Source organism: Microcebus murinus, chromosome 11 (genome assembly GCF_040939455.1).
Source record: "Microcebus murinus isolate Inina chromosome 11, M.murinus_Inina_mat1.0, whole genome shotgun sequence".
Lineage (NCBI taxonomy): Eukaryota > Metazoa > Chordata > Mammalia > Primates > Cheirogaleidae > Microcebus > Microcebus murinus.
In genome coordinates this window covers 39,307,558-39,329,592 of record NC_134114.1, presented here as the reverse complement: position 1 = coordinate 39,329,592, position 22,035 = coordinate 39,307,558, and the positions used below count along the sequence as shown (strand labels likewise).

General features: G+C 35.9%; 1 protein-coding gene across 8 annotated transcripts in view; it reads left to right on the top strand.

Moving 5' to 3' along the window:
• Window positions 1-22,035, top strand: part of SLC38A9 (solute carrier family 38 member 9) — a 79,407-nt gene that overhangs the window by 15,861 nt on the left and 41,511 nt on the right. For 4 of the 8 annotated variants that reach the window (XR_001156878.3, XM_012775680.3, XM_012775681.3 and 1 more), the window contains 6 exons: window positions 14,803-14,935; window positions 18,588-18,709; window positions 18,837-18,900; window positions 19,496-19,589; window positions 20,174-20,344; window positions 21,302-21,361. Coding sequence is in view for 7 of the 8 variants with exons in the window: in XM_012775680.3 (XP_012631134.1) it covers window positions 14,803-14,935; window positions 18,588-18,709; window positions 18,837-18,900; window positions 19,496-19,589; window positions 20,174-20,344; window positions 21,302-21,361 (644 nt within the window). In the remaining variant the exon portion in view is untranslated. Of the gene's footprint in view, window positions 1-12,540; window positions 12,626-14,674; window positions 14,936-18,587; window positions 18,710-18,836; window positions 18,901-19,495; window positions 19,590-20,173; window positions 20,345-21,301; window positions 21,362-22,035 lie in introns of all 8 variants that reach the window. The other 4 variants (XM_012775688.2, XM_012775686.3, XM_076008022.1 and 1 more) reach the window with 3 other exon arrangements.

Sequence of the window (22,035 nt, the reverse complement as noted above, 5' to 3'; positions counted from 1 at the left end):
TTTGAAGTGTTGCTTATACTTTTTTCTAACATGCATTGCTAAATACCAACTAGTTAAAATAGCATTCATCCTTTGCTACCTAAGATCATCTTACATATCACCATACCTTGGGAAACTGTCTTTGGCTCTCAGAGTATAGAAAACACTTTATACTTTGAGATTACTCATCCTCATTTTAGCTTGTGTTTTTCAATCTCTTCCACTAGGTGGCAATCAAAATCATGTATTTGTTAAAATGTAAGAATTTTAGTAACTGCTTTGGACTAAAAGCATGCTGGATCTGCTTATCATTTTGGCAGAACTGGGGTCTAACTAAACTTAGTGGGAAGAAGGAGCTTGTCATTATAGGGGAGGATACATGTCATAATCATTTGGATCATTTGGGGAGGCTTTCAAACTATGTAGGCCCACTTTTTGCTCTGCACACCTGCCTTTACCCATCAATTTTTCACCTGGTTTGGGGTGGAGTGAAGAATATGTGTGCAGGGACAGAAAGGTTTAGAAGTCTCCTGTGTTGATATATTCTATATATTCTGCTAGCAATTACTGGTCTGAGGGATGATTTTCCTGCTTTTCCCAGACTTTCTGTTAACCAAAGACAGAGCCTAGTATTCAGGATTGCTTCATATTCTGCTGCTGCTCTAAGGCTATTCCCTGGGGGAGTTGATCATCTCAGTCAGCCTACAACCAAATTGTGAAATGGTTAATTTTTTTTTTTTCAATCTTCCTCTACCACTGTTTCCTCTTCCATTTTTCGCCAGTCCTAGGGCTTTCATATGCTTCTATGTTTGCCCATTGTTATCCAGGGCAGGAATTTACTCAGATTTAACCCCCTAGGCAATACCTTGTAAACCATACTTTTCTTCTGCCCCTTATTCACCAGTGCTTATCTGTCTTATTCCTGCCAGGGCTTTGTTTTTAGCTTGGTATTATAATGGAAAACAATCTGATATATCAGGGACCTACTCTAATACCTTTCCATGGCTCTTTGCATTTTAGCATAAATAATCCTGAAAATATAAAATCCTAACCTAAAAGTTCAAGATTTTTCTAACTGATAACATTTCAAGTGCTCTGATAAGCCAGTGGAGTAGAGGTGGATATTTAGAATTGGCAGCATTTCTAGTGTCCTTCACCAAACGCACTAGGTATGCTTTGGTACCTATTTCTTATGCTTTATGGTCTGTTCCTCTGTAAACTGGCCTCTGTGTTTCACCTGTCACTAATACTGTCATTGTAGAGCAGCCTAAATTGACTGTTTTTGGTACTTGTGGTCCTAGGAGAGAGGAAGAAAGAAAAATATATAGAAAAAAGAATTTGAAAGAATAAAAGGATTTGGATGGGACTGGAAATAAGGTCCCAGTCTAACAAAGTTTGTGTTTAAATTTAAGGCATCTCCAGTTTGATGGCCATTATTGTCCTCTTTAAGCACAAGAGAAGCCTGAAGAAAGTGGTAGCTTAGTTGGATTTGACTAGTGCTCATTAGGGCCAAGTCAAAAGTGTGTTTTGTTGAGAGGAAAGGGTATAAAGCATTGGGCTAGTCTCATTCTCTGCTCAATAATATAACATATCCAAGTATATTTAGTCAAAAGGGTTTTAGTGCATTAGTGTAATAGTACTGAAAAGCAATGAAACCAATGGCAAGTATATAACAAGAGATTTAAGACTTCTTTTAACAGACTTAAAGTCAAATATTATTGAATCCATGGAGGCACATGAAATGCAAGGATTTTGTTAAAGTTCAATGGCCCAATAAAATGGAATTGATCTTGTAAAAAATCATATATTGAGGTTTTGTATCTTTAGCTTCCTTTTATTTTTTTAGTCTTATTCTGAAATTGTCCCCAAAAGTATATGATATAATTTTTCTAAGGACTCTTATATTGATATTTCTTCTTCCAATCTATTCTTTATTCCCTTGTCACAAGATATGGTTTCTGAGATCTTTTAAATATCAACAGATAAATGAATGCCTCAACATTTTAAATTAGGAAATACATGTTCCATAAAATAACATAGGGAATAATTTTGGTGGTGTACTTATAAAAAGGCCTGGCTCATTTACAAGAACATCATACTTCCTTATTTCTTTTACTTCAATACTTTATGGTTTTCTTGACATGTTAGCACTACTTCAGTTATTTTTTGTTTATTGTATACATTATCTGACCTGGTATTTATTCTAACACTAGGCTTTTTTCCTAATACTAGTTTTTATTGATGCCTACCAATACTTCTGCTTTTTTATTTACCTATATTTCATATGCAGAATTGCTTCTAATCTTGCCTTTCTTAAGAAAGGCATGGCTTATTGCCTGGCTTATTCATTAATAGAAGCAAGCATTGGTTGTCTTCCTTATGCCTTTGAGTGTGGGCATACTTGGGAATCTACACATTAAAATACATATTATTATAAGTTACTTTTATTTTATTTCTCTAAATTATGTCTGTATGTAGTTATATATTCTCTGTTTTATTAAGGCTAGTAAATTGAGTATTAAAATTAATTGCATAAAAACAGGGCATGGCCCTCCTTCATGCATTGCTAGTGGAATTAAAACATGGTACATCCAGTTTTGAGAACAGTTTGACAGTTCCTTAAAATGTTACATAGAGTTATCTTATGACCTAGCAATCTACTTCTAGGTATCTATCCAAGAGAATTGGAAAACATGTCTACACAAATAATTGTAAACAAATATTCATAACATTTATAATGGCCCAAAGTGGAAATAACCCAAATGTTTATCAACTGATGTATGGATTCACTGAGTGTGATATATATCCATACCCTGGAGTATTATTTGACTATAAAAAAAGAGTGAAGTACTGATATATGCTATAATATTATGAACCTTGAAAACATGCTGTATGAAAGAAGCCACACGAAAAAGACCACATATTGTATCATTCCATTTATATGAACTATCTAGATTAGGTAACGCCGCAGAGACAGAAAGTAGATTAATGGTGAACAGGGGCTGGGAAGAGGGGAAAACAGGTCTGGGGTTTCTTTTGGTGGTGGTAAAAATGCTCTAAAATGGATATAATGATCGTTGCACAATTCTGTGAATGACAAATTAAGGAATTTAGACTGGCCAAGTTGTTGAGAATAACTAGAAAAGCTGACAAAATGTTTTCAGAAATCTGCTTGAAGATACACAACTATTATCTACCCATAATAATTAAAAATAAAATTAAAAAAAGGAAGGAAGGAGAAAGTATGCCCTAATGTTGAATTTTCTCCCCGCCCCCCCCCCCAAAAAAAAAGAAAAAATCTGCTTGAAGACATGTGAAAGCTAATCCAGCAATGAAGAACAGTGAGGCCTAGATCAGGAAGAAAACAGAAACCCAGAAAGGAGACCCCAGCATCTCCTCAAGGGTGTCTGCTGTTTCCAGTTTATTAACTGAGTGGCTGAAAACTGAGCAGAGCTTTTGACAGCCTTACAGGCAAGGAAGAAAAATTGGAATCCAGGGCTCACTAAGAGCAGGCTTCACATAAACTTTAGGTTGGAAGCCCAAAGGGCTATAGCCTGGAAACATGAGTGAATTTGAAATAGAGTGGCCTTCTTGCAGGGTCTGATGCCCAGCTTTTTAACTCAACTCAAATCCCCAAACAGAATTAAGTATAAATCCTAGGATTGTTCCTGTCTTGGATTGACTTCCCAAAAACCATGTAAATTCTTTCTAAAGAAAATATTATCCTAGGCTTCAAATTATGTAGTTTTCTATATACAATGTCAGGAACTTAATAAAAAATACCCAGGCATAAAAGGAGTCACAACATTTTCTCTTGGAAAATAAGAGACTCCCAGGTGGTCCAGATAATGGAGTTAACAGGAACACACTTCTAAAGAACTATCTTAAATTTGTTCAAGGAAATTAAAATAAGATTGAGAATTTGACACTGACTAGAAATATAAAAAAGAACCAAATTGGTGGAAAATGTTTGTTAAAAAAATAGAAATTCTGTAATTAAAATAACCCAAATTAAGAAGTCAATCAATTACAATAATGAAATTTGACTAGGATGTGGAACAATGCAGTTGCTCATACAGTGCTAGAGTGAGTCTAAGTACAATCACTTTGGAAAAGGGTCTGTAATTATGTGCTAATATTGAGCATACACTAAATTTGTAATCACTAAATGGCTCAAGCCTGTAATCCTAGCACTCTGGGAGGCCGAGGTGGGCAGATCACTCAAGGTCAGGAGTTCGAAACCAGCCTGAGCAAGAGCGAGACCCCCATCTCTACTAAAAATAGAAATAAATTAATTGGCCAACTAAAAATATAGAAAAAATTAGCTGGGCATAGTGGCGCATGCATGTAGTCCCAGCTACTTGGGAGGCTGAGGCAGGAGAATCGCTTGAGCCCAGGAGTTTGAGGTTGCTGTGAGCTAGGCTGATGCCATGGCACTCTAGCCCAGGCAACAGAGTGAGACTCTGTCTCAAAAAAAAAAAAAATTTGTAAATCACTAAAAATGTGTGCACATTGCACCATTTTTATATACAAGAATGTAAATTATAATTTATTTATAAGAGCTCCAAAGTGGAAAAACCCAGATACCTATCAACAGGGATAAGTAAATTGCATTTTCATATAAGGGAATGTTACACAGCTGTGAAAATGAACAAACTATAGCTAGAGACAATATGGATGAATCTCACAAAGATAATGTTGGCCAAAAAAGCTAGACAGAAAAATATTTATTATATGATTCTATTTTATGTAAAGTTCAAAGGCAAGCAAAATTAACTTAGGTACATGTGTGCACATATGTGTCCAGGAATTGCACAAAAAATGTTAATAGTGGTTATTTCTAATGGTTGATTTTATTTTCTTTAATAACTTTTATGTTCAATATAGACAATGTACTACATTTCTAATGAGAACAAAGCTATTTAGAAAATATTACATTCCTATAATGTAGGATAAAAATAGTACGTACAAAATGAAAAACTCATTTTCTTAAAAACTTTGTTTAAATCACCTGTACTTCTGTAGAATGAAACAAATTATCTTATTTACCACATGGGGGCAGGGTTTTAAAAAGGTTCTGGAAAAAACCTAGAAGCATAAAAATATGATCTCATCACACAGCAAGCATCATTATAGCCTTCTGGTGCTGGGCACAGTGGCATGTGCCTGTACTTGCAGCTACTTGGGAAGCTGAGGTGGGAGGATCTCTTGAACCAAGAAGTTCAAGGCAGCAGTGCTCTATGATCTTGCCTATGAATAGCCACTGCATGCCAGTCTGGCCAATATAGCGAGACCCTGTCTCTAAATAGAAGAAAAGCTTTTGGTATATTTACTTCTGGTCCCCTTTTCTTATGTTTTTAGATGCGATCACATAATATAATTATATAATATAATAAATTATATAATAAATTATATAATTTAATATGCTGCTTTTTCAATATAAATGTATATTATATGTTGTTGTTACTTCTGCATGTTATTCCCTAGTTCTCTTGCCCCTTTCCCTCTCTCCTTCTCCCCCACCTCCCTGTCATCTTTCCTGCCTCCCTCCCTCTTTTCCTCCTCTGCTTTACTTACTCCCTTTCTTCCTCTGTTCTTTCTGTCAGCAAACATTCATTATGCTCCTGTGTGCCAGATACTTTGCGCAAACATAGCGTATTCCCTCCAATAGGGGGAGATAGATACCCAGCAAAAAAGATGAGGGGTTTGCCGGGCACAGTGGCTCATGCCTGTAATCCTAGCACTCTGGGAGGCTCAGGCAGGAGGATGGCTTGAGGTCAAGAGTTCGAGACCAGCCTGAGCAAGAGTGAGATCCCATCTCTACTAAAAATAGATAAAATTAGCCAGACATGGTGGTGTTTGCCTATAGTCCCAGCTACTCAGGAGGCTGAGTTAGGAGGATCCCTTGAGCCCAAGAGTTTGAAGTTGCTGTGAGGTAGGCTGACACCATGGCACTCTAGCCCAGGCAACAGAGTGAGACTCTGTCTCAAAAAAAAAAAAAAAAAAAAAAAACAGATGAGGGGTTATAAGTATTTTATTTTATATGTATTTGTTTAATATATATTTAGTATTCATTTTTTCATTAGGAAAAATACTAATTGAATGTATCCTGAACAGCTAGCATTACCAAGAACGCTGTAGGATCACCCAGTAAATAACTGTGCTATAGGTTTTGGCTAAGCCCAAGAGTAGAATGAGGCCATTTTTAGTACTGATGGCTAGGTGCTTTGGGAGGGTTTCTGGGCAGGTGCTGCTCTGTGTACGAATATTTTTTGTGGTAGTTGGGTAGTTTGCACTGAGGTCGAAGTTTTTTTGTTTGGTGTTTTTTAAATGTGGGAGGGAGATATTGCAAGTGATAAAGCTGAACGAGACTTAGGGACACTTAGTTATAAACATTTCTAAAGGAAAAACCTATTCCGATGCTCCCTGACATAGATCTGATAAGACACGTAGGCTCCTCCCCACTTATCCCCTTTGCAGGTAAAGAAGGGGAGTGGAAGCCTCTCCAGCTCTAAGTCCCTAAGGGGCCCTTCGGCAGTCTGGGACAGGAGTTGGCAAATATTTTTTATAAAGGGAAAGGTAGTAAATATTTTAGGCTTTGTGGGCATATGGACTCAACTTAGCCATTGTGGGGTGAAAGCAGCCAGAGACCAAACATAAGTGGCTTGGCTGTGTTCCAGTAAAACTTTATCTATGAAAACAGGCCATGAGCCCAGATTTGTCCAATCAGGCCATAGTCTACCGACTCCTGGTCTGCAAGAAAGGACTCAAGCATAAGCAACCATAGGGACTGGTACTTCATACTGCTGTGACCCATAGGGATACCACTGGCTTCTGGGAAAGTTAAAAAGTAACTTTCCCAGAAAGTAACTACTCACCTTAATTTCATTCCACCCCCACAATTATTTCTAATAAAAATGTTCTGATCAAAATGGCTCCTCGGACAACAAAACAGCAGAACAATTTCTAGCTTCTCCCTAAACTCTGAAGCAAACCTAGAGTTCTTTGGCAAGATCTTGCAAATATTTTAACTGCCATAAACCCTAGGGATAGAGATTGAAGCTAAGAATGATAGATAAGGGAAAAGTACTGGGTTTTTAAGAGTACTAAAAAGTTTTACAGTAAAAATTGTCCTTAAGAATTGCTTAAATGCCAAAAAAACAAAATGTTATAAGCATTTTTACATATTAGGGATTGTTTCTAAACATCTTAAGTAAATATATATCATTTAAATGTATGTAATTAAATGATATGTTTGAATAATAAGCTATTTACAATTTTAATTATTTTTTAAGAGACAGGGTCTCACTAAGTTGCCCAGGCTGGTCTCAAACTTCTGGCTTCAAACAATCCTCCTGCCTCATCCTCTCAAGTAACTGGGATTACAGGCACAAACTACTGTACCCAGCATTAATTATTTTAAATAATGCTGTGATTAGCAGCTTTCTACATCATTTTTATAGCATATTTTCATATCTTTCTAATAGTCTCAAAAATATACTTATTAGAATAAAGGATATAAACACAGTTAACCCTCTTGATACACTTAGCCAAATTGCTTTCTAGAAAGGTTGTGCCAACTTCTGCCAGCAGGTGTGAAAGTTCCTGTTTCAACATACCCTTTCTAGCCCTGCTTATTTACTTTTTTTCCTAAATATCTCTTATATTTTGTTTGTAACATTTTCCTATATGTAAAAGTTAGTTAGATAGGAGCCAATTGGCAGGGTAGGTTTCATTTTGGACTCTTGCCTTTATAAGTCTGTTCTGTTATTCTGGGATCAGTCTGCTGAATAACATGCTATGCAACAAACATAAAGTAGCCTGGATTCTGGTCAGGCTACTACAGTATTCAACATCTGGATTGAAAATACAGCCGTGATCACCTGAATGACCAGTTTGTATAGGCCATTTGTTGCTAGTGTCTTTCCAGTGGTAAAACAGAAGTTCTGTAGTCCATCTGCCTTTCTTGAGAGCCATGATAAAGATTTCTAAGGCTTGATGTGTAGTATCCTTTTCTTACATGTCTTAGTCTGTTATATGCTGCTATAACAGAATACCTGAGACTGGATAGTTTATAAAGAACAAATTTATTTCTCATAGTTCTGGAGTTTGGGGAGTCCAAGATCAAGGCACCAGGCATTTGGCCTGGTGAGGGCCAAGGAGCTAAAGAGCAAGCTAGCCAAATGCTATGTGAAGCATTTTTTTATAAAGGCATTAATCCCTTAACAGGGAAGGAGCCCTCATGGCCTAATCCCCTCCTAAAGACTCTGCCTCTTAATATTAATACCATCACATTGGCAATACCTGCATTCTGGAGAATACTCATTCAAATCATCATATAAAGTTATTGGAGAGGAATAAGAGGCTCTCTTTCTTTTTTTTTTTTTTTTTTTTTTCTTTTTTCTCAGCAACTTGGATGGAAGAGGCTCTCTTTCTTTGGTGATCTGTTTAAAGAGTAGATGTGGGGGTTTGATTTTTTTTTAATTAAGATAATTAAGAAAGGAATTTTAGTATTCATTTGAAGAATCACAGTATTAAAAATAAGATGTATCTCAATATATATATTTATTGACTTCTTTACCTTCTTTCATTATCTTTCTAGTTTTTAAAGAAAGGAAATTTTAGTTAAAATACTAGCCTGGCATTTTTCTTATTCCCCACTTTTTTTTCTCATGGAGAATTATTAGGTTATGAAACTAGAAATTTTATTTCTCTTCCAGAAATTCTTTTGGTAGATTTGTGTAAGAAGGAGAACAACAATTGGCGTGATATTGCAGGCTGAAGCCTACCATTTATTTATTATTAAGACCAGCTCTTTATTTCAAAATATTAAATTAATAATACTCCTATTCAATTATTACACTTAAGTAAATTGAGACAATTTGTGATTTATTTTGGCATTCTCATAAGGTGGATAAAAGGAGAAGCTACTTAGGGAACTGTGCCTTCTGGGAAATTGTTCTCACATTCCTAGTCTTCCTGTATGATTGTTACTCACTATGTCCCTTTTGGAAGTGCTCTTTCTAAGTAAAAGATGAGATGGAGTGGTGGTGGTAGTGTGGCTGTTAACATCAACCTAGAGAAAAACAGAAGTATCTTAACTGGATTGAAATGTTCCTCGGTTTTATAGAATTCTTTAAGTCTCATTCCAGTGCTGATGCTAAAATACCCCCCAAACCTTGCGTTTCTGTTGCTGATCATTTTGTAGCCATAAAAGATTATTTGTCTCAGCACAGTAGAATTAAAACATAATTTATGGATTTCTTTAAAACCAAAATCTGAAAGCATGAATTGCAGTGGAAAGAATTTTGAAATTCATTCCTAGCAGAATCTGTATTTAATTAAGATACATGGTCCTGAGAATTAATTTTCAGGTCAAGTTCTTTGTCTATATGTTGTTGATGAAGATATTTACTTGCAGCTAAGTAACAGCTTAGAATTCTAAAATAGGGAGCCCATAACCTTCAACCCTTCATTCCTGATAACCCTCCCAGCTCTATTTTATCACTCAGTTCCAGCAATTACCCCCCAGAGCATGCGCTACCACTACCCTATAGAGCAGTGGCTCTCTCTCAAAGCAGTGGCTATCTCGCACAGCAACGGAGAGTAGCACTTTGTGAATTTCCAGGGTCTTATTTTATACCTTCTATTTAATTTTATGCCGAACAGAGGGAGAATTACTCATAGGATATCTGGGAGAGGGGTGGGAAATGCTCAGAACTGAGAGTTCCTCCTCTTTTTAAACCATATAGGGTGACTTCTGGAAGTTGCCATTGCATTTGTAAACTATCATGGGGCTGGCTGGGGGGAGTTTCTAATACATTATAAACAGGGTATAATGGGCAGTGAGGGTAACCTGAGGTTATTTTTTGTTGTCTTCCTGGTTCTAGCTGATTTGGGCCGGTTTCTCCATTGTCTCCTGTTTTATCTCAGACCTTGGGTTGGGTGTTATGACTCCTTGTTGAGCAAGGCCTGCTGGTTCCCTGTCTTAGAACCATCCTTTCCAGGTTAACTGGGAGAGAAATCAGAACTGCTACAACCCAGTAGCTTCTGGCCCAAGTGGAAGAGCTGCCTAGCTGATCTGAAAGCTCCACTGGAGAGGCTAAACACTCCAGGAAGGTTCCGAAGTCTTCCTGGGCTGATTAATTCAGAGGTGTCAGTTTGGAAGGTACACTGGGCGGAAGGATACAAGGGTAAAAAAACATTGGATACAGCCATGTTGAATACTTCACATTAGAATTATAACTGTTTAATGTTTATGTTTTTATAAATTAGTGTTTTATTTGGTACTTAACGTCTGTAAATTTCCACATATGGAATATTTAATTTCATTGATTTTTAAACATAATTCTTAATACTTTTCAATTAAGATATCAGCATTAATACTTGTATTACATGAAAGAAATACCAAGATACTAGTAGTATAATTTGCTTTAGTATTATAATTATTCCCTTGGATTTTTTATGTTTAATAACAGATTCAAAGACCATTTAAATTCTTCATTTGAAAGTTTTTAAATCTCAGAAAATTTTGAATCCATGTGTAAGAATTGCAGATATGAGTTTTTATTGGTGACACACTATTTTCAGCAATAATATCATGTAAAAATAGAGACATTTCTGAACATCCATTATCAGAAATTTTTGGATAGCATGTTTTTTTAAAAAGCAACTACTTTCTCAGTGTTAAAACACCACCGTCTTGGCTGGGCACAGTGGCTAATACCTGTAATCCTAGCATTTTGGGAGGCTAACCTGGGAGGATAACTGGAGGCCAGGAGTTTGAAACCAGTATCATAGGGAGACTCTATCTCCACCAAAAAAATTTTTTAAAAATCTGCTGCGTATGGTGGCGCATGCCTGTAGTCCCAGCTACTCAGGAGGCTGAAGCAAAAGGATGGTTTGAACCCAGGAATTCAAAGCTACAGTAAGCTGTGATGATGCCACCACACTCTGGTCCAGGCAACACACTGAGACCCTGTCTCAAAAACAAAAAATCCACACTATCTTTACCTCGAAGGGAGTTAAAGGGAGGTAGAGTAAGTATGTCGGGGGCAGGGAGGAAAGGGTATTTGGTTTTTGGTTTTTAATATCTGCTATGTACCTATGTAGTATACTGTTGACAGCCACATGTTGACCTCTTCAACATGTGGCCAACAAATTCGGAATGGTTGAGATCAACAAATTCGGAATGGTTGTCTTTTTAGTAGAAGAAAAATAGGTAACTCATATTTAAATTTGACAGTTCTTTAAGGTACTCTGCTACAGGATAACCAATGAATTTCTGTATGACACAAAAGATTTTTAGGGTCCCTGTCAATCTTGTTCCTTTTTTTTCGAGACAAAGTCTCTCTCTGTTGCCTTGGCTAGAGTGCAGTAGCATCATCATAGCTCACTGCAACCTCAAACTCCTGGGCTTAGGCGATCCTCCTGCCTCAGCCTCCTGAGTAGCTGGGATTACAGGAGTGTGCTATGATACCTGGATAACTTTTTTATTTTTGGTAGAGATGGGGTCTCGCTCTTGCTCAGGCTGGTCTCAAACTGCTGAGCTCAAGAAATCCTTCTAACCTTGGCCTCCCAGAGTGTTAGGATTACAGGTGGGAACCACCAACAAGTCTAGCCTTCAATCTCATTACTAAGTTTTGAAAGAAATTTTCATTTAAGATCTATATTTAAAGCTTTTTATCATATGATATATTACATGTACAGGAAAGTACATTATGTATGTACAATTTAAGAAATAATTGTAAAGCCAGTACCCATCCAACCAACACCAAGGTCAAGAAATAGCAGCACCCCAGAAATTCACTATGTGTCCTTCAGCAAACGCATCCCTTTTCCTCTCTAGAGGTGACCACTATCTTGACTTTTATTATAGCTTTATTGTCTGTATATCCCTAAATAGCAAATTCAGTTTTACCCGGTTTTACGCCTCACGAAGGGTGTAAACCTTCTTAAGAGTCATAGAATTGTTATTAAACTTCAGAGAAGCATATATAACTGGTTAGTAGAAGGGTGGAGACAGATTTATAAGCCAAAAATTTTTAAGGAATTTAAGGAGTGGAACCTAGAAAAGGTGTTAGGCAGTAATAAAGGTTTCTCTGTTTATAAGTATATTAAATGAAAATATGAGGTTCGACTCACATTTTTAAATATTTTATAAATTTTTCTTAATATTAAAAGCATTTTTTTCTGTGGCATGACCATAAATATTTATAAGGTAAGACAAGTATAACTTCTTTATTTTCAGTATTGTTCAGTTGAACTACATTTCAAATGAGAAGTAACATTGATAGGGAGAACCCATGTGAAACTGTGTTCAAAAGACGGAAGCCCAAGTTTCAAGTCTTTTTCTGAATATTGTTCTTTGTATAGTATTGTTTAATTTTAAGAGCGTTTTCAGAGACAACTAAGGTTCAGTTTAGAAATATAATTTATATTTTTACTCTCTCAAATGAAGCTTTAAGCATATGGTTCTAATAATTCAGTTAAAATATGCTGAGTTACATATTTATAAAGAGAATCTGTTTTGAAAAGATTCTGAAATATTTGTTTGAACAGGCACTCAGCATCTCGATGAAAACTGCTGGAAAAGAAAAACTTTCAGAGTCGTTCTGCCCTCAGAGTAGTCAAGCCAACTAAACTGGTACAGTTAACACTTCTGTAAGAAGCCAGGAGCCAAGAAGTTTAGCACTTCCTGACTGCTTTTCAGCAAGCAGGGCTTCAAACCAACTTAGTGGTTGATATTAATACCATTGAATTTTCAAAGTAAAAAACTAAAATAGAGTTTCTACATCTCTTTCTATCAGTATGATACTTATCAGTCTCTTTTAGTAATCTCTGACCAACTTCAGTCTCTGCCTTACATTGGCATTAAAGCTATAATTCTTTCTTGAATGTTATGGGGCATCATTCTTGCAAAGCAAGAAGGCAATGCCCTATAGAGTGTGACCACAGGTATGATTAAACTGTCTCCCAGATACAAATATTTTTACATTGCTTTTAGCACTACTCAGTATCATAGTAGAGACTATGGTGTAAATTATATAGGACATAATATTTTGGGATGATTGGTAGTTATATCAGGCTACCAAGTTTATACATAGGAGTTGTTTATTCAGCTTCTCACCCATTCATATTCATTATATCCCCTTAAAGTTTATTGATACCACTTAATTCATTTAGCGGTAATATGCTTAGTGTCTTAGTTCCTTTTGTGCTGCTATAACAGAATACCTGAGACTGGGTAATTTATAAAGAATTTATAGTTCTAGGGGCTGGGAGGTCAAGGGGCCCACATCTGGTGAGGACCTTTTTGCTCGCCTTCTTATTGTGGAAGGCAGAAGGGCAAAAGAGCATGCAAGTGTAGAGGGGGGAATGAAGGGAACTGAACAGATCCTTTTACCAGGAACCATTCCTGTGATAACTAACCCACTCTTAGAATGATGGCATTGGTCCATTTATGAGATCAGTGTCCTCATGACCTAAGAACTACTTAGAGGTCCTACTTCTCAACACTGTTGCCTTGAGGATTAAGTTTCCAACACATGGCCTTTGGGAGACATATTCAAACTGTAGTACTTAGTATATATAATATATCTTGTTGATCTCAATCCACATATTTGCTCTAGTAAGTGTTCTACTCTCATATTCATTGGATTGCAGATAGTACCTACTGTATTTAGGTGCTGTAGTATAGAGTAAATAAAAGATTCTGTATGCTAACTAGAAAGACAAGACTCAAATCTGTACTACCATTTCTCAGATATCACAGAATTAGTTAGAAAAATAGCAGAAAATAAATCTTCACTTACTTGGTTTTTCAATTGCCACCCACAAGATTAGGTTAACAGTGTCTCCAGAAATGATTACCATCGCTTAATAAATTTTAAGCTTCTTTCAGAATCAAAAGTGTAGAGGAGTTATTTGGATCTGTGTGTAATCTGAAATGACAAATTATATACAGTTCAGGCCACAGTGTCACTTATGACTTCAAGGGGTCTAAGAATCAGCAGAGGAATGCAGTCCTTTCATACATCTCTGCCTGGTCTTTCCATTTTGGGTAGTGTGTTATTGGAAGCTTAGAAAAAAAATTAAGGGAATTTCAGAAAGGAACAGAAAGGGTTGCTGACTGGAAAGGATGATTGAAAACCAAAATCTGCAGTTGATTAGGACATAGTCATGGAAAGGAAGCATACACATAAATAATAGGGTGTGTTACTAAAATCCACACACACACAAAAAATAGAATGAAGCAGAATATCTCTAGTGTCTTGATGATCCATTTGACACTACTTTGAATCAGTCTCCCAAGGGACATGGTTGAGATTCCTAATCCTTAACACATGAACCAAGAAATAAGAATTCTGTTTATCCTAGCAAGTAACTTTGGCCCATAGAGAGGGAGTAGAGATTCTTTAGTAGAGGATCATTTTAGTCCATGATTTCTCTGATTTAGTGCCAAAAGCTTTTTTGAGAGACTATTCAAAGCTGTCTAAATTTCATTGTTGGATACTGATAGCTGCTATATTTCTTTTTAATAACTGATTTAAGCTCTTTCTGTTATGTGTCTTCTGTTGCTAAATTTCTTAAGATTAAAAAAGGGTGTTTAAAGTAAAACTATTATGAGACAAAAGCTTTATTCTGTAAATAGGATAATACTTCTTTTGTGACATTTTTCTTTTCCCACCAAAAGTGAGAAGTGAATGCCTTGCCTTTGTGCATCCCATTTCTAATGGAGGACAAGAAGTTATTTTCTTCAAAGGCTGATTTCCACAATTTTTGGCTGAACGCTTTTTGTCAAGTGTATATTCCCTTCTCTAGGCCTTTCTATATAGAGCCTACAAACATCGTCAATGTGAATAATGTCATTCAGAGGGTTAGCGACCATGCCTCTGCCTTGAACAAGAGAATTCATTACTACAGCCGGCTCACCACTCCTGCAGACAAGGCACTGGTAAGAGGCAAAGTATTACTAATTGTCTAAAGTTAAATTGAAATGAATAGTGAGCAGCATAAGCCCGGGCAACTCCCAGTGATTGAACTTTTTGCTGGCCTTATTCTAAGAATAGCATCATGCAAAGTCAAAGATAGTATAATAATTAATACATGTCCTACATCTCAGGCTAGTTCATTCTTATCTAGCCTGGCATAGAGAGATTTGAAACAATCTCTCTGTGTAGAGATTGTTTTCGGATTAAATTCTGTTAATCCCCAATCCTAAAATCTCTGAGGAGGATAAATTACTTTTGAAGTGGCAGTTTAGGTCATTGATTAGTAACAGATAATAACAGGTTCTGGTTAGTCTGTTCAGTTTTTATGTTTGAAGGTACAAAGGAAAATGTTTTTTGGAACTTTCTATAAGAGTGGGAAACAGAACTGCAGACATATATAAATGTAATATTTTCTTATTTAGTATCATCCTTTTTATTGATTAAAGGCAGGAGTTAAAGGGCCAAATATTAAATGTTTTAGACTTTGCAGGACACATACAGTGGCATGCTGTTCTTCATTTTGTTTTATAATCATTAAAAATATAAAAACCATTCTTGGGGAAGAGGCTATATAATAATCAGGTTGAAGGCCAGATTTGACCCATGGGCCAGAGTTTGTTGACTCTTGATCTTCTAAAATCTGTATTATTATTTTAGAATAAAAAACATATAAGTAATTTGGTTGCTTATAAAAACTATCACATATGAGATATTCAGAAACTTACAAGCTTAAAGAAAAATGGGAATATTTTGGGGGGAAATATGATTTTTAAAATAGTATTAATAACAAGAAGAAAGGAACTAATATTCATTAGACATTTACTAAGGTTTGGTTATCACTTAAACATAGCTATCTCATTTAACCCTCACAATAGCCCTGAAATAAATATTAAGATCTCCTTTTATATGGCCAAAGTAGGGATTTCCAAAGTGTTCTGGGTGGCATAATTTTTCCCCAATTTTGGGGGGCTTTTCCTCTTAGTGTTTTACATCAGTAGTTGTGGTAGAGCCTTAAATTATCTAAGCTCTTTGAGGAATAAAATAGAGGTAATCCAGTAACTCTGAGTCTAGTTCAGACCTAGAGGCTCTTCTCTTGGAAGCAAACTTCAGAGATACCAGGTGGGCAAGTCCAGACCTGAATGTATATTGTTTGCTTAGTAATTAAGTCAGCATTGTGCACCAACTTTAATGGTTTTTGTTAACTGACAGAGGTAACTCTAGTAAATCAAAACATATAAACAGTGATCTAAAATTAACAATGTGATATAACCATTTTTAATGAATATGTATATACTCATTTTTGAAAATCCCCAAATTATTTTTCCTAAAATATTTTTAAGAGAACAATATGAAACCACAGATATTTACAGAGTATTTACAGAGTTAAACCTTTTTATTCATAAACATTTTCCCGTATACCTTAACATTTTTATTCTGAAATAGGGAAAGAAAGAAAATTATTTGATTAGATCCTTGCTAATAAAAGGGTGGCCTGCACAGGCCAGCAGTATAGACATCACTGAGAGATTAGTAAAAATGCAGAATCTCAGGCCTCACTCCAGACTGAATCAAAATCTTCAGTAAGATCCCTGTGTGACTCATAGGAACATTCAAGTTTGAAAAGTGCTATTGTAGACCATTGCCAGCGTAGAATCCAACCCTCCAATTTTTCTGTATCTCCTGAGAATTTGCCACTTCTTTCGAGAGAGGGTCTGGCTCTGTCATTTGGGCTAGAGTGCAGTGATATCATCATAGCTCCCTGCAATCTCAAACTCCTGGGCTCAAGCAATCCTCCTGCCTCAGACGCCCAGGTAGTTGGGACTACAGGTGCACACCACCACGCCTGGCTGATTTTTCTATTTTTTGTAGAGCAAGGTCTATATTCCTCAGGCTGGTCTCAAACTCATAGTCTCAAGTGATCCTTCTGCCTCAGCCTCCCAGAGTGCTAGGATTATAAGCATAAGCCACTGTGCCTGGCCCCACTTCTTATCTTCTAATCTTGCCACATATAACTTTTAATTTTCACTTTTTCTGAATTTGCTTTGCTAGCTATAGCAAGTTTTCTCCTGCCTGCTATAGACATAGTTGTATCCTTATTCTTTTTTTTTTTTTTTTTTTTTTTTTTTTGAGACAGAGTCTCGCTTTGTTGCCCAGGCTAGAGTGAGTGCCGTGGCGTCAGCCTAGCTCACAGCAACCTCAAACTCCTGGGCTCAAGGGATCCTCCTGCCTCAGCCTCCCAAGTAGCTGGGACTACAGGCATGTGCCACCATGCCCGGTTAATTTTTTGTATATATTAGTTGGCCAATTAATTTCTTTCTATTTATAGTAGAGACGGGGGTCTCGCTCTTGCTCAGGCTGGTTTCGAACTCCTGACCTCGAGCAATCCGCCCGCCTCGGCCTCCCAGAGAGCTAGGATTACAGGCGTGAGCCACCGCGCCCGGCCGTATCCTTATTCTTTTTACTCCATGGCAGGAGACAACAGAATTCAGGCCCAAGAGGATTGAGGGTAAAGAGAAGGCAGCAGACCCATTTTCATCTATGCCTTTGTGTCTCTAGGAAATAGTTGTTTCCAAAGCCACACCATGCATAATATTCAAGCACTTTTTGCCTATGAGACATCCTTAATCATATGCATAAAAAGAGAAGGACTTGACACTTTTACTTTCTTTTTTTCTTTAATTTTATTTCAAAATATTACACGGGTACAAATGTTTTGGTTACAAAAATTGCTTTTGTACCATTTGACACTTTTTCTTTTTGTACCATTTCATCTGTCTTCTTACTGAGGCTAATGTTCTATCCCTTCCTTGTCTTCCACAACTAGTCCCTAGTATTATTATTATTATTTTTGTCATTCCTGAGACATGGTACATCACACAGTTGAACACTTAATTTTTATTCTGTCTTCTAGCTTTAGATAATTGCTTGATGTGTCCTCCAACATTAGAATCTGTATATTGGAACACTAAACCTAGCACAAAGTTAGAGACTATATCTTGAACACTAAACCTAGCACGAAGTTGTAGATTACATATTAGGTGCTAACTATAAAAGATTGTTGATTTATATCAGTCAGGTTTTATGTCTTTAAGGACTACCTATTCTCAAAGAATTACTCTTAGGGAGATGGGCAGAATTCCATTAGGAAGCTGTGTTTTTCCCTCCAAATTGAAAGATAGAGTAAGAAAGAAATATATGGGCATAGGGTGGGAGCTATGTGTATATGAAACATATGTATTTAATCATTCTCTCAGATGTTCAACCTGTCTCTATCGGTTCCTTTCGTTTTGCTTGTATACTTAAGTCTCTTCCATCTTTAAAAATCCTTGTTTTGACTTTTCCTTAAGCCATGTTAGCTCATTTTATTCTTATGCTACTAAAGCATTTTTAAAACTTATATATTATTCTTTTCTTTACTTCACATAGGAGTTCATTTACCACTTGGTTCTTGAAATTATCCTCACTTACGGCCAGAGTCTCTTCCATCTAGTTGTCCTTAATCTCAGTTTTCGGTGGCTCTTCTTCCTCCTTTCTCATGAAAATGAAGAGAAAAATATTTTGACAGTTGAAAATCTGGGAATTGATTCTGACATTTCTCTGTTTCTTTTTTACCAGATTGCCCCGGACCATGTAGTTCCAGCTCCTGAAGAGTGCTATGTTTATAGTCCATTGGGTTCTGCTTATAAACTTCAAAGTTACACTGAAGGATATGGTAAAAATACCAGTTTAGTAACCATGTGAGTAAAACTACTTTTTGAAGCATGATATAAACTGTGTGTGAATTACTGATTTAATTTTTGTCTCAGTTAAAATGTTTGAAGAGTCAAACTCCATATTTTTACCACTATTACTCTGTGTTTTCAGTTTTATGATTTGGAATACCATGATGGGAACATCTATACTAAGTATTCCCTGGGGCATAAAACAGGTAATATAATTTTTCAGCATACTTTTTACCTAAATTTTTTTCTCTTTATATTGTAATTTTTATATTAGAGGTTTTAATAAATCTATATAAAATTCATTAAAGAAAATTGATGAATTATATTTAGTTTTTTATGAGTTGTCATGTTTTTTTTTGTTTGTTTTTTTTTTGTTTTTTTTTTGAGACAGAGTCTCACTTTGTTGCCCAGGCTAGAGTGAGTGCCATGGCGTCAGCCTCGCTCACAGCAACCTCAATCTCCTGGGCTCAAGTGATCCTCCTGCCTCAGCCTCCTGAGTAGCTGGGACTACAGGCATGCGCCACCATGCCCGGCCAATTTTTTGTATATATATTTTTAGTTGGTCAATTAATTTCTTTCTATTTTTGGTAGAGACGGGGTCTCACTCAGGCTGGTTTCGAACTCCTTACCTTGAGCAATCCGCCCGCCTCGGCCTCCCAAAGTGCTAGGATTACAGGCGTGAGCCACCGCGCCCGGCCGAGTTGTCATGTTTTTATTATGACTATTTAGAGTAACATGGTTGCATATGAATTTATGCTTACATGATGATAAATGTTGTTCTATATTTTTATTTTTAAACAGGCTGGATTTACTACTGGAATGTGTGTCATCTTACTGATGGGCCTTTTGACACTTTATTGCTGCTACAGGGTAGTGAAATCACGGACTATGATACGTAAGAATTGGACACAGTAGAAATAGATTGTGGGTATTAATAAGCATTTCCCCTTTGAGGCAGATCACTAATGTATATATTTCACATGTGTGTCAACTGTCTACTTTGCACCTAAAGATTTCTCTAATTCACAGTTTTCAGCTGAACTATCTGCTACTGCTTTAGTGGCTGCCTTTGAAATTCAAAGAGGCTGGGAGTTACTTGCAGAATACATTCACTCTGGTGCTACTTTCTTCATAAGAATAACTCACAAATGCCAAAATATTAAGTAATGTTTTCTGTCCCTTACTGATGGGTTTGTCTAGCCTTGGTTTATCACTTGCTGTTATTAATTATAAAATGTTACAATGTTACAATCTGTTTCTCAGATTATCTGTTTTATTTCATTGATCTACATTTCTTTTTTATGTGTTTTTTCTATAATGTTTTAATTGCTATTATTGCATAATGTATTCTTATATCATCTGGTGAATGCCCATAGTCTTTTGCTAAGTGTTTTGAGTTAATTTGGAAACAAACTGTGAATATGGAATAGATGATTGACATCTAGTTTTATTCTTTTTATTTCTTTTATTTTTATCTAGCTTCGTTGGATACGACTACGTGGGAATATCCAGATGTCTGCAGACATTATTTTGGCTCCTTTGGGCAGTGGTCAAGTCTCCTTTTCTCTTTGGTATCTCTCATTGGAGCAATGATAGTTTATTGGGTGCTTATGTCTAATTTTCTTTTTAATACTGGAAAGTTTATTTTTAGTAAGTATCCATGTCATATGCTTTAACGTAGTTCCTTTCAAATACAATCACTACTGTAATGTTTTATTTCCAGCCTCAAATTCTATGACTTGGGATAAATAAAGTAAAAAGTAATGTATGTAATTTTGGAAAATATATTTTATTCAGTTGGTTTTCTATGGGTGTGATCTCAGATATAATATGTGTATAATATTCATTTCTAAATACTAATTTTTGAATGAATAATAGTACTTCAAAATATTAATGTAAAATATTTCTATAAGCCAGCAGATTTGTTAAGCATTGTTTTAATCTTTACCACAAAATTTTAGTGTAACAGAAAAGTTTATGAGGTCATTGGCATTTGTTGCTGAAGAGTTTCACATGTAGACAGGGGAAACAAATTTCATTACCGTATTTTCAACACATTAGCATTGAAGATTAGGAATAAGACTCAAGTGTTGTTTTTTGGTTTTGGGTTTTTTTTTCTTTTTTCTGTAATGCTTTAATTGCTATTATTGTGTAATGTGTTCTAATATCAGCTGGTGAATGTCCATATTCTTTCGCTAAGTATTTTGAGTTAATTTGGGAAACAAATTGTGAATGTGGAATATATGATTGACATCTAGTTTTTGGGACTTTGGGAGGCTGAGGTAAGAGAATCACTTGAGACCAAGAGTGCAAGACCAGCCCAGGCAACATAGTGAGACTCTTGTCACTACAAAAAGCTTTAAAAAAAAAAAAAAAAAAAAGGTGGGCATGGTAGCACATACCTGTCGTCTTAGGTACTTGGGAGACTGAGGCAAGAGGATTGCTTAAGCTCAGGAATTCCAGGCTGCAGTGAACTATGATCATGGTGAGACCCTGTCTCAAAAAAAAAAAAAAAAAAAAAGATTTTTATAAATAAAAGACCTTAGAGGATGATAGATTTACAATCTTTCATATGGTGTTAAATTGTATTTTTTTCTTAATTTTTAGATTTTTTTCATCACATTAATGACACAGACACTGTGCTGAGTACCAATAATAGCAACCCTGGTAAGTAGTTTGGAATTTCATTTGTTTCTTTATTCCCCACTTTGCTCCAAAAAGGATTTAAGGAAGTGACCTAGGCAACATTTAATTCATATTATACAACTCACAATTTTAACTGTAGTATCCATAAGTGCCTTTGAATAATCAATGAATATTTTGAAGGACCTGTGTCACTGCTAATTATACTAGATGTCTAGAAGTTCTCAGTTTGTTAACTTAGTTTTAGAAATTTATTGTTTTAGTTACTAATATGTAGGATATACAAATTTGCAACCTATAAGATAATTAATTTCCTAATGAACAGAGGTTAGTAAGTAAATATGGCAAAATAAATTGAAGCTTTGCCTCTAAGAAAAATCTAATTTCTTAGAAAAGTATCCTTTAATATATTTGCTAAAAATAAACCCTTGTGGCTTATTCATTTAATCTAATATGGCAGTCATAGGGAAAGTGAATATAAAACTTAATGTAACCTTGTTAACAGTTATACTGTAACCTTGAACAGACCTAAAGCTTTTATGTATTTGAGTTTTAGGGCTACTAAATTGATGTCTCTGATGATAGAGGTATATGTTGATCACTAAAAGGACAATTCATTTAACACATTTATTAAACCTATTATGTGTCAGGAACTGTTCCAGGTTTTGGGGATATAATAATGAACAGATAAAAGTCCC